Genomic DNA, 13,205 nt, shown 5'->3' on the forward strand with positions numbered 1-13,205 from the left:
ACTAGGTTTAGAATAAACAGTATCTCAAAACAACAACAACAAAAAAAGCAGCTTGTTAGTTCACTTTAGAAGATGAAATTGAACACAGACTAGTCACCCCAGTTTGGTAATACAGGTATCTATTTTATTAAAAAAGTTACAAACAGGTGGACTGTAGGGTTGTCTTACAAAATGACAAGAATGAATTCTACTGGAAAAAACTTTTTACAAAGCATTATAGGTAATTGTTCCATTTTTGCACTTGTTATTCCAGATTTCACCTATCACTGATAAAGATACAGTACATTAGATACATGATGTTAGGTTACATTTTTATTTGTAGAGCCCTACTGCAGTGATTTGAACAACTCCTAAACAGATGCCATAGTAAAGACAATACATATTGCATTTATTATTAGCCTCTTACTCTAATAAGCAACTTCACATGCAATCTATTGAGGAAGCCTAAAATAACTTTTGGTCCCTTTTTCCCCCCAAAGTGTGCTGAAGAAACCATCTCTCGTTTTCTCAGTCCTGTCACTCTAAGCTAGTTCAAGTTTAAGGTTTTTTTTTTTTTTTTTTTCTCTTTTTTTTTTTTTTTTGCGCTGAGGTCAATGACAATGAACACTGGTTTGATAACTACCCATAGGAATGAACCACTGATTAATATTAACCAACTTTTTCCCCCTTAGACAAAGGAAAACTAAGATCTTTATGAATTACTTTTATTTCCTATTACTTCCTTACAACCTACAAAAAAGATCAACAACCATCACAAAAAAAATTATCTACTTTGAATACAAGGTTTGGTTTAATTCTGATATTAAAGTGCAAACCTAAGTATTAGCCTCAGCCTGTTTATAAAGTTTGTACAAACAGGGGGGGAAAAAAAATTCAAGTAACCCCACAGGAAAATAAATCAGGTGTTTCAATACCCAAGCAGAAAACCTGGTGTCCTCTTCTTCTCAGGATTCAAATTCAACACTGAATGTAGACTCAGAACCTTTATTTCCACTAACACTGTAAAGCCAGCCTGCATTATTACCAATAAAACACATTAATGTTGAGATACTGTACCGGTGATCTTTTATTGTTTTAAATGCCATCATCCACAATACAATTCGTGAGTTTTCAACTGCTTAACCTCATATATCCATCACTGCTTTTACTGGAGCTTTTCTCAAAGTTATTTAGCTATTACAGGGAAAGAATGTACATTTCTAGAAGCATGTTCAAATGACTAAAGCTGGGCTCCTAAAAACCTAGAACTTTGGTGCAGTAGGTGAGCTGCAGTTATTAAGTTTCTGCAAAAAAAATGACACATTTTAAACCACTGCTAGAAAAAGCTCTCATGTATGCAACATGTTAATAAAACTGAACAAAAAGATTTCATCTGTTCTTTGTACATTTTCATTCTGCTCTTTATACCTGCGTTATTGTTAAAATTTTCAAGTATTCACAGAAAATGTTGATCAGGTAAACAATAAGGAAGGCAATGGCTGTTTAAAGCACGCTTGCAGTTAGTATCACTGAAACCTGGTGCTTTTCCCCTTGTTACACCAACTTGTCTCTAATATTAAACTTGTTTATTAGGGAAAAAAACCAACTAAAAAGCAATTTGTGACAGTGCAAGAAAAACTTTAACAAATATTGCTTTAAAATATTATTCAGAAAGACAAATATTAGGAACTATAAAATGTAAAGTGATCTTATTTGCATTAGATTTACATGTGCAGAAGTCTACTAGATGTCTCTTAATGTGCCAGGCAAAGCTGAGCTGATGGACTAGACATACAGCCCATTTTGAAGGATACATTATCCCTTTTCAAAGGTGTAAAGAAGCTATTTGTAAACAAGCAAGTTTAGAAACTCAGTAGAAGGAAAAGCATGCCGCCATTTTTCAATGCTACAATTGTCATTTTTGACTGAATGAGTTTAAGAAACCCACGATTGCAAGAAAAGAAGTATCAGCTGAGGACTTCACATCCCGTTCCAAGTAATCCCTACAGTCAGATCAGACCAGTTACAAAAACACAATGTCACAGCTGCATTTGCCAAGAAAAGGGATACTACATCCATACAACAGAGGTGCCTTCAGTATCTTTTCATGACACTGTCACACGTAAACAAAAAGTCTCAAAGAATGACCAACTACACTGGAGGAGAAAACTTTGCAAACAGAAATAAGCACTGATGCGAGGTAATATACAGAAGTAACCATTTGTTTAAGGCTCAATTTATTCTCCATTAAAACTCTCTTCTTTTAAAAGGCATTGAGTAGGTAATACTGAGTTTAAGTATTTAATAAATACAAGTTCAGAAATTGATTAAAGAAATCAATTAAAATATTAAAAATGAACTCTTGCATATTAGCCATTATATGAACTTAGAAAGCTATAAAAGGACTGATAGATAAAGAACAGATTTTTAAACTTATGGTAAACATGCTAAGCATTCTGATTAAGGTGTGTGGATCCTGGAGGCCACCAACCTTATGCACTTAGATGTATGGCAATGTGCTGTAATAGAGACAGGTTTACCAAGGCTCAGCTCTGCAACCTGGGCTGAAAGTTCTCCAAAGCAGCATCTGTGCAAGTTTCCTCTGAGTTTTATCTGCAATTTAAACAAAATAACTAATGAAAGCCATATTCAATACACATTCCAAGTGAACTCTGCTTCTCCCACAGCGTGGAACACCTGGTTTTCCATACTGAGCTCCAAAGCACTGCTCTACACAGCAGCATTTTTAAGTTCCCCTCCTCTGATTCTGGTAATACAAGAGACAAGCAGGCAAACAACTTACTGCTATGAACTTTGTAACAGTTGCCCCTGTGGGATACTAAATTGCTTCTAAAGATCCGAAACAGCTAGGAAATTCAAGTTTTCCTGTACAGACAGACATACACTAGGCTTTGCACTGGTGGTGAGGAGGCACCATATCAGCCCGTAACGTGAAGCAGTGGCATTCCGCACAAGTTCTAATAACAGGTAAATGACCCAACTAATTCAGTTTTGACATCTGGGCTCTCAGCATTCAGATCCTCTAAATTACTACCAAGAAAACCCCTTAGCACTCAGACAGCATCAGTAGGGAGAACCGTACGCCACTGTTCTCAATCAAAACACAGAAATGTAACCAAAGGGACCAACACACCTTCTTATTTCTGATAACTTCCTTGCCCTTCACAAGATTCATCTGCAGAGACATCCTAAAAGCCTCAGTCGAAGCTCAGTGTCTGTACAAACCTATCCTTCACATGCACATGTATGCACTTCACTGAAGCTTAATCCTTGGCTTTTCAGGGATTTTGGTGAGTTTTCTCTATTCTTAAAGTCATTTCTTCAGAGAAGTCAGGACCTTACACTTCCCACTGTACCACTTCTTTTTAGCTGTTGGCATGTGCTCAATGAACAGTTTGGCACAACAGAATGCTCTGACATAGGGTTCCCCTTCTTGCCTGAGAACTGGCCACCCCCAACATTCAGGAGCAGTACTCCTCCACTGACAAGAGCCAACAGCCAGGTTTTGCTTGCTTGTTTGTATGTTTTCCAACCAACAGCAATTCTCCCCCAGTCGGGTGAGCATGTGCCATGTCACCTTGTCATTCGTTCCGCCCCCATCCCCCCAACCCCATTGCCAGTCCACAAATTTTAGATGGGGAGAGTCCCTGTATTGTCAAAACAGCAAACAAACATCTAGCTTTTAATGGGGATGGATTAGACCTGCTTAATACGTGTTTTATCTTTGCTTAGAGCACAGGAGAGGCAAACCATTTACAGTGCAGGCCCCTCATCCTACCAGTCACATTCATCCCAAAACTCCACCTAAATATAGTATCCAGTGCTGTGGCTGGGGATAGTATGAACAGAGAAAGCAAGTAATAGTATTTTCCTCCACATGCTCTTCTAGCATCCTTATATTTCCAGGTTAGGGACCTCCCAATTCCAATTTGTCATCTTTCCATTTAATCTGTGCTTAGTTACTACAATTAGCACCATATATACCTTATCCGCTTCACCTGCCTATGAAATTTCTATAGCTGTCTAGTCTCTTCTTTGAACAGGCAGGAGAGAAGGGGATGTTAGACAACTTAGTAAAGCAAATTTGTCTGTGTTACATAGCCACACAGACCAGAAGACAGTACACTTTCAGGTTTTATCTCCAGAGAAGAGTACTCTTCCTTCAGCACTTGCTAGTATCAGTTACTCATAAAGGGGACAGAAATCACTAGTCAGCGTCAGTCTTTCACCCCAATATTAAGATTTTCCCAATCCCTTTAGTACCTCTACAGAAAACCTTTAACGCAGCAACACTGTAACAGGTGCCATACTTTAAAGAAGATTTAAAATACGAAATATTGTGATATTGAAATATCAAGAGAAACACTAGAGCAAGGAACAGAGAGCAGCTACTGGAAATCTCACATCTCTGAGTGTAATAATGAAATGACAGAAACCACTGCAGAAGCAGGGAAGGTGGGCGAGGGGACAGGATGCAAGAACAACACACATTTTTAAAAGGAACCATGGGTTATCTCAATTATGTAGTTATGTTCTATCCTTCATTTCACCCACAGCAACTGACTGGAACAGTAAATTTAAGCAACTGCTACTCAAAAGTGTTGTGAAAGAACCTACACAACATCATACTTGACAGATAAGCTGAGGTATCAGTACCAAAAAAGTAAGTGGTACTTGCTAGTTAAAACTGACCTGGAAACAGCCCTAAATGCTTCAGATGCCTTAGAACCAGGTCCAGCATATAATCCATCCCCCATCCCTCTCATTGGTTTCTCCATCAGAACTTGACACAAACTGTTTCGTGTACTTCATTCTGAACTAATTGATCTGGACCTAAAACTCCTCCTGGATGCAGACAGGTCACAGAACTCAGAGGTGACAACAGTTATGCTAGGACAGAGTTACAGTTCAGGCCCATTTCCTACACACAGGTTTTCAGACAGCTGGTTCCACTTCCTCAGTTTCACTTTACCTAGGATGGGGTCACTGCTAAAGCGATGTCTGAGAAGCAGCAATTGTTCCCTGGATCACAGATAAGCAGAAGAATACAAAGCTGATTACAGCTATCACAAGACACTGTCAGCTCTCCTACACTAGAGCACATCAGACAGAAATTATCAGGCAGCAAAAGCTTATCATAAAGTTAATGAGACCCTACACCTACTCAGTCAAAGAACAAGTACAGAGTGGGAGCCAGGAAGAAGAAAATATCCCAACCGTGTGAGGCTGAAGTGAAAAATACGGAGCATGAAGCCTGGAAAGAGCCAGGACAAGTAATAGAAGCTCCAGACATGGTGAGACCCGGACTGAATAGAAAGCTGCTCAGGCAGGAAAGACTGACTTGTTTGGCACAGGTGTCAAGACTACACTGGGCAGAAGCAACATCTCCTAGAAGCAAGGAAGTATTTTGCTGCTAGAGGCTTGATGTGACACTATGAGCTAGGCAGAATGAAAGGCAATCTGTATTACAAAAGCTTAGGATCCTCTATCTCAAGAGGTCACAAAGGCATAAGAATACAAATGTTTCTCCTGAAGAAAGAGCATGCTTAGGAAACTCATCAAATCTAGATGCAAGTTATGATTCAAAGGAATAATACGTATATAGCCCTGCCTCCTGCCCCAGTGTCACTTTTTAAGATTAAACTTGAAATTTAATGCTAAATTCATAATAGGACAGGCTACAAAGAACCCTCCCTTATAAGTAACCAATTCTGGAAGTGTGAGTTTCATGGATAAAAGGCCTGATTTTGTCGGAGCTGGAGACAGCCACCTGCACAAGTTGAACCACTAGTAACCCAGGGGTTACTGCCATCTCTGATATGACACTTCAAGTCCACAAACTCTTATTTGTGCAATGCCTCAGAAATAGCTGAAACACTGCATTACTATACATAATTTAAGATATTAACCCTGCAGCACTCTGTTAAAAAAGCAATAACTGCTTTGATTTACTCCTTCCTATAATCCTAAAAGGCTCTGCAGGTGTTAGTGTACAAGGAAAGACTTCATTTGTATTTCTCTCTGCTCCAATACAAGTAAGTTGGCTTGCCTTTCAGCGAGCAAATCTTGAACTTAGACGCACCCCTTAGGTGACAGCAGCCTTTCCTAATTTCACAGAACCGGAGATAAAACCATCATGTATTATCTTTAGTATGACAGTGCTAGGGTCATGAGTACCGAAAACTTTACATCCACAAAGCACTTGATAACAATCTCAAAGCCAAGCTTTGAAACTTCACTCTCTGACCTTGCACTCAAGATTAAAGAGGATACATGGTCCAAAGCTTCCAGTAATAACCTATTTTCCCTCTTGTCACTCAGACACAAAAAGCTCCTTTGACTCAAGCAAGAGTTACTAGCATGGCAGTCAGAGCCTAAGCCTCAATCAGTGTAGCTGTCAAGAAGAAGAGTTCTTTCCTGTGAATTTTCATGTCCTCCCTCATCTCTGCACTTGCCCTCGAAGATCACATCGAGTTATTTGTCAAGGCAAGTCCAAAAGACAACTGAAGGTCTGATGGACCAGCTAGCTGCACACAGAGCGTGCCAATGATGTAGAAGAGCACTTCTCAGTAAGATGGATTCAAGCCGATTTTGTAACCAGACCTGCAATGGCTAGAAATTCAAACGGGGGGGGGGGGGGGGGGGGGGGGGATGTCTAGAACCACCTTGCACAGGAATGACAGCGCTGCAGTGTGCAGGGGAGGAACAGAACCATTTATAAAATCAGGCGAAAAAGGTACCAAAAAAGACCGCCATGTGTGTGAAGGGCCAAGAGCAGCTAGCCTTGAGGAAAAAAAAATAAAAATCAAAGCAATACCCGAGACAGGGGGAGCTTTACAGGGGCCCCTCTGAACACTGCGCTCTTGCCACACCTCTTATGAGTCACCAGGAAAGGAAAGAGTTGTGCATTGGGAAGCCATTTTACAGCGTGTTCTCTGCTCTGGTGATTTCAGATGAAGAGCACTTTGTACACGTCCTTGACTAGTACATGAGGACTTCAAGCCACTCCTCACAACTCAGGGTGGTTCTCTTTCAAACTTATTTCACTGATAAGGCAGAAACGTACTCTTAAGTACATTCAGTTTCTGTACCATAGAACTGATCTATTTATTTTTTAAACAAGCTCAAAGTCTTCCCTGCAAAACTACTGAGAAACTTGGTCACAATAATCCCATCAAACTCCAAGGTAATTCCCGCTACTCAAAAATAATTCAGGTACCAACTACAACCAATGAAGAAACCCACTGCATCACAAAACATTATTAATGATAACGTAATGTCAAATACAGCACTGACAGTGAAAAGAAAGTGCAGATGAGATCACACGCTTTGTCTCACTGCAAAATTGCTGCAAGTAAATGCAATGTTCCCCAAGTAACCCTACTGAAGTAACACAAGTCCATTTGAGTCGAGTAATCATGTGAAACCAAACACACAAGCTTCCATCTCTTTCAGAGGAAGGCTACCTCCACATTAGACTACTTAATTTCAGACTCCCTGTCACGCTTTATCTGCTTGCTTAAACAACATGTTTATGCACCTCGGTTAGTTATGACTGTTCCACCAACCTGCTCTGTATGGCCATGATTGAGGTTTTTCTTAATTTCTCTCACTGGACGATGCAAGTTGTACAACACTGATCTTGTTTTTCAGGCAGGGAGGCATAGTTCATTTGCCTGACGATCTCAGCAAACAGTTCATCCACCATTGTTTTGCTCTTGGCTGATGTCTCCATGAAGGGACAGCCCCACTCCTGAGCCAGGGCTCTGCCTTCTGCAGATAAGACCTCCCTCTCCGACTCCAGATCCACTTTATTCCCCACTAGGATCAGAGGAACTTTCTCGTATCTCTTCACCCGGACAATCTGGTCCCTCATCGGCTTGATGTCCTGATCAAACAATCCCACTGGTTAGTACATGTAAGTAATCACAAGAAATTGCTATACAATCACTACAGAAGAACATTTTAATAACACTCACATGCAACTGAACATTCAAAATACATCAGAAGACTTCTTAAATTCATATTCATGCAGATTCAGAACTCAGAGAAAGTTTACTACCAATTTTTAATACAAGTTATTTTTTATTTTAGTATATATGCATACATTTTATAAATGTGTATGCATTTATAAAACAGAAAATTACTACTGTACTCTAAGACATACTTTCAGTTCAGCTAGAGGAAGATACAGTATAGCTGCTTTGAAAGTTGATTTCAGTTTTCTGAAAAAAATTGTCTAGCGACCTGGAACATTAGTAGTAGCATCCATTACACAATCATTTAGGAAGCTTGTGTTTAGTTTACAGCTTGAGAAAGCCAGTCATTTAAGTAGTCTTCTCACTTCTGGAATGCTTAGAATAATTCATTGTGAGCACATTTAATCACATGTAAGTAACCAAATTAGATGCTGTAAAGAGATTTTATTACCTAGAGATTCATTTATTCAAGTCTGAGCTAACATTGGGAGTTTACACTTGAAAGGCTGAGTCAGCCTCCTCTGCCCCCTGAGTGTTTTAAGTTACTATCAGTACTACTAAGTTCTACAAATTCTTGCATAGCTCTGGGACAAAGCAATTTAAGCATTTGAAGTTACCACTGTGTAAAAGAACTGCAGAACGGCTTACACCTACAGGCCTCAAAGTAAACATGCTATAGACAGACAAGAAAAATTAAATATTAACAGGATAGATTACTAACTGTATGTCCATCCCTCAAATAATGGGGACTCACTGGTCCCCAAGATAAATGAAAATGAGGGGAGAAGCATCCCAATGTCATTGCTGTTGTTTTCCAAAGAAAGTATGTCTTCAGCTTGTGCTTGTGCTATTCTGAGGCCTCTGCTACGATAAAGTTTAGCCTTCAGCAGAAGCAAACATACTGATTCAGTGGGGGTGTGCAAGGCTTTGCCAAGCAGCTGGAATACACCCAACTCAGCAACTGAAGCCAATGCAGTAGTTGCAAATCCCTGTGCTGCATGCAGTGCTGCTAAATCTACTTATTCTCACAAATAAAGCCTCACTTCTACAGGCAGCTTTGACCAATTACTGAGAGAGATACTTCTATTTCTTTTGAGAGTTTTAATAGTAGAAATGAAATCCAGACCCACAAATTATCGCATATGGCCTGCTTCTCCTCTCCAGTACACCACCTACGCTGTGAAAGCATCGAGTTTATGCTGGACAGGAACAAATTTTGGGGGAAGGGGGCAAAAAACAGCTTACTTAGCAAGTCACAACTGCAGAACAATAAGACTCTCTTCAAGACTAAATAAAGAAATATGCCTTTTAAGAAGGCGGGTGGGGTGGGGGTGGGGTTAGGAATAAAGAAAAAAGGGAAGTCTCGATTTTAATATCCACCGACTTCTTCGTGAAAGGGGATTGCCAAAAGATTTCTGTCGGGCAACTGGGACCGGGTCTTTGTTAAATCCCAGGCAGTGTTGGAGAACAATGGTGGCAACCTGATAAGTACCTGCAAAGCAAGCAGTTTTCCAACAGGAAGCAGGGCTGGTAAACGCACTTTCGAGGGGGCATTCTCACTTTTGCCCCTTCAGAGATCAAGGGCTTACACGTGGATAAGCCTAAAACTTTCTCCTCGGCCCAGCGCCTTCCCCAGGGCTGGATCGGCTGCGGCCAGAGAGGGACCGCCGGGGCCGCCGCCTCCCCGCCCGCCCGAGCTGCCGCCCCCGCCCCGGGCCCGGGCGAGGTTACCTGGAAGGACTGCTGGTTGACCAGGCTGTAGACGAGGATGAAGCCCTGCCCGTTTTTGATGTAGAGATCGCGCATGGAGGCGAACTGCTCGGTACCCGCCGTGTCGAGGATCTCCAGCACCGAGGGGGACGAGTCCACCTCAATCTCCTTGCGGTAGAAGTCCTCGATGGTAGGGTCGTACTTCTCGATGAAGGTCCCGGTGACGAACTGCACCGTCAGGGCGGACTTCCCCACCCCCCCACTGCCCAGCACCACCACCTTGTACTCCCGCATCGGGCCCCGCAGCCACTCGCCGCTCCCCCGCCGGGCCCGCCGCCGCGGCCCGGGCCTAGGGCAGGCGGCAGCGCGGCCCTCGCATAGCCCCGGCCCGCCTGAGGAGAAGGGCGAGGCCCCGCTGCTCCCGCGCCGTCCTGAGGGGGAGAGACAGCCGTTAGGGCCCGGCCCGGCCCCACCGCCGCCCGCCACCCCGCTCCTTACCGCCGCGCCTCACTCCATCCCGCTCCTTACCGCCGCGCCTCACTCCATCCCGCCGCGCCTCAGTCGCGGGAACCGCCCGGCAGGGCCGCCCCCGCCCGGAAGGGTTATGCTGCGGCACCCGGGGGCGCGCCCCTCTCCGCCGCCCGCTCCGGTCACTTCCGGCGCGGAGCTCCGGCCGCGCAGGCGGGGCCCAGCCCGCGGCTGCGTCACCGCGCCGCGGGGGACGGGTTAGAGTGTGGCACCGCGGCGGCCCCGGGGGCGGGGGGGACGGCTTTGCGTGTGGCACCGCGGCGTCCTCCCTGCCCGCCCAACAATGGCGGCGGCCGGCGGCCCGCGGGCGCTATGGCGGAGCGCTGCCCGGGCTGGGGGGAAGGCGGCGCAGGGGCGGGCGGGCGGCCCCCGCGCTGTGCGGCCACGCACGGCTCCTCGCTGTCCCTCAGCTAGGCCCGGGGGGGCGGGCGGGCCCGCGGGGGTGGGGCGCAGGCCCCGCCACCGATCGGGGCCCACGCTGGGCCTGCTGTGGGGCCGAGCTGCTGCCCGAGTCCGGCGGCACCGGGGCCTTGTCGGGGCCTGCCAGCCTGGAAGCCATCCTTCGTTTCGTTCGCGGCTGAAGTTCCATTAAGAGGCAGTTTTCCCGAGGGGCGCGCTGGGCAGCTCCTGGTGGACATTCGATCCCTGCGGAGAGGGGCGGGGGGGGGGGGCGGGGCTGCGGCACGGGCAGCGGCCGCCGGGGGGTGGGGAGGGACGGGACCCCCTGCCGTGTGAGGTATTTCTCCAGGCATTCCTTCAGGTGCCTGAAAGCCTGCAAAGTGGGCTTACAAAAGACATTCTCACTTATGAGCGTTGCCCTGTACCCTTACACCTCGCCTGTCATGTACTTTCGCAGAGGTTTTGCTTTGTTCTGTTTTCTTCCCCTCCCAGCTCCCTGCATGGCAAGCCCCCCCCCCCCCCGCCCCAACCCGCACCGAGTGCCGGGGCGCTCGGTCGCTGCTGCGGGCCGACAGCAGGTGTCAGCCGGGGGCCGGGCACGGCGCATCCACCCGCGGCGGCCCCGGGCGCTTTCGGCAACGGCCCTGGCGTGTCATCCCGCACACACACACACCCCGCCCCGGTGCGTTTCCCCCGCTGTTAAGTAACTAAACAGAATAAACGTTTGTTTTCTTGGTGAAAGAAAATCCCTCCGTAGCCTCAGACCTGCCTCGATCATTTGCATGAAGCGTGCCCACCCCTAGGAGAAGCTACCCTCTAGTATAACCAAATTTGTTTCAGAGCACTGGGCTGCTGCTTCTCACAGGCTGCAGAATTTCAGCAGACACGTGTGAGTTGCAGGATATGCCCCTTTCCTCTGTGCATCACCTGTCTGATTGCAAGTCTGCCGTCTATCTCTGTTGTGCCCGCCCCACGCTTCCAGCAGGCCCTGGAGAGGTGCCTGGTCAGGGCTGAGCATCATCCAAAAATGCAGATAAGGTACCATAGAGGTGGCTCTGCCGTTTTCACAAACAGCGTTCTTTTAGTCACTGTCTTTCCATAAAGAATACTCGTGTCCATTATGGGGGAAACTCGGTGAGGACTTTTAGCCACCAGAACAACTCTTAACACAAGTTACGCCAAATTTGAGTCACACTTTTTATTATTATTATTTTTTTTTATTACATGTAAGTAATAACCTCTCTCCTTCCTTTGCCATTGCCTCCAAAATTGTTTTGTCAAGTAAATTGCTGGCATGAGGTAGACGTGCCTGGAAGACATGTGGCTGGTGAATCAGCTCAAAAATGCAAAAAGGTGAGCATTAAAAACGGGCTGCCTCCTACTTCAACCCTATCATAAATCATGAGTAGTAGCAATGTACCAAATGCACTCAGGGTGCTCAGGATAAAGGAAAGATGCAGTCACTGGCAGAGGAGCTTCCCATCTAATTTTAACCATGACACAATCAGCGACAGTGGCAAATAGGGGGGAGGGAGAAAAGGGGCAAGGGAGGATAAGGGTGACAATAATGAGATTACACGGTCACTTAGGTTCATTCTGTGTATGTCTTTGTGGCACTGCTGGTCCATTATGATCGCAATGGGTGGAGGAATGACTAAGGCAGAGGAATCGGAGCAAAAAGCATAGCAATGGGGCAAGCGGAAGAAAAAACAAACACATTTTTGTGCAATTTGACTTAACCAGCAATACTTCACTCTCGAGCTGAGTGGACAGGTGAAGCAGGTGGGCACGGGATTGGGAACCTGGATATTTTTTCCTTCAGGTGCATAACCAGTATCAGTTTGGATTCCCAAAGATTTATTTCCCAACTCACAGCACTTTATACCTGGCCTTACATGTCTACAGCTGAAAAAAGGCTGATCTCAAAATGCACCCGATTGTTCGTTATCCTTAAGTCGAGTTGTTCCCTTCATTGAACAGTTTGCACAGCTCTTTCACCGCCTTGTACACTACCATACACTTGGAGCCACAAAAATAGCTGGTGATGTAAAAGGTTTTGAAACTCTGGATGGGAAGAGCTGCTTCTGCCATAAATGGCCAAGCCCTGAGCCAGCCGCGCAGAGCACCTCCTGCTGATAGCGCCGCTCCCTCGCTCTCACCATCTCTGTCCCGGTGAGGTGTGGCACATCCCAGGTCAAAGGCCTGATTTAATCTCTGCCGCCGCTTTCTCCCTGCCAAGGAGAAAGGCACTGGGCTCTGCCCCGCGCACTGCCCCAGGAGGGTTTGCCCTCTCTCAGCAAAACAAACCTCCCAAATGAGCATCTGGGCAGGATTTGATTGCTGCCAGAGCAGCTCTGTGCTCTTGATGGACTCAGCTGCTCTGTGCCATGCCCGCAGCCAGCAACAATAAAGTAGGCTTTTATTAAACTAACCTGCTAAAACACAGATCCTGCAGAGATGTTCGGGGAACGGACAGATGGCACAAGCAAGGGCCAGGAAAAATTGCAATCCCCATCTCACCAATGTGAGAGACGGATCCTGCCCCGTGCTGCGTCCAGCAGGGAGGCAGGCGAGAGGGCAGGCAGCGCC

General features: G+C 45.6%; 1 protein-coding gene across 2 annotated transcripts; it reads right to left on the reverse strand.

Moving 5' to 3' along the window:
- Positions 1-102: 102 nt before the first annotated feature.
- On the reverse strand, positions 103-10,387 carry RAP2C (RAP2C, member of RAS oncogene family). Of its 2 annotated transcripts, none has more exons than XM_055727361.1 (4): positions 10,188-10,387; positions 9,711-10,120; positions 7,569-7,888; positions 103-2,592 (listed from the first exon to the last, which is right to left on the reverse strand). In XM_055727361.1, the coding sequence occupies exons 2-3, from the start codon at positions 9,981-9,983 to the stop codon at positions 7,610-7,612; spliced, it is 552 nt and encodes a 183-aa protein (XP_055583336.1). In that variant the 5' UTR covers positions 9,984-10,120; positions 10,188-10,387; the 3' UTR covers positions 103-2,592; positions 7,569-7,609. The 2 variants fall into 2 exon arrangements, with proteins under 2 accessions (XP_055583336.1, XP_055583335.1); XM_055727360.1 differs by having other exon boundaries at positions 10,218-10,386.
- Positions 10,388-13,205: the final 2,818 nt, after the last annotated feature.

This window comes from Falco cherrug, chromosome 15 (genome assembly GCF_023634085.1).
Source record: "Falco cherrug isolate bFalChe1 chromosome 15, bFalChe1.pri, whole genome shotgun sequence".
Taxonomy (NCBI): domain Eukaryota; kingdom Metazoa; phylum Chordata; class Aves; order Falconiformes; family Falconidae; genus Falco; species Falco cherrug.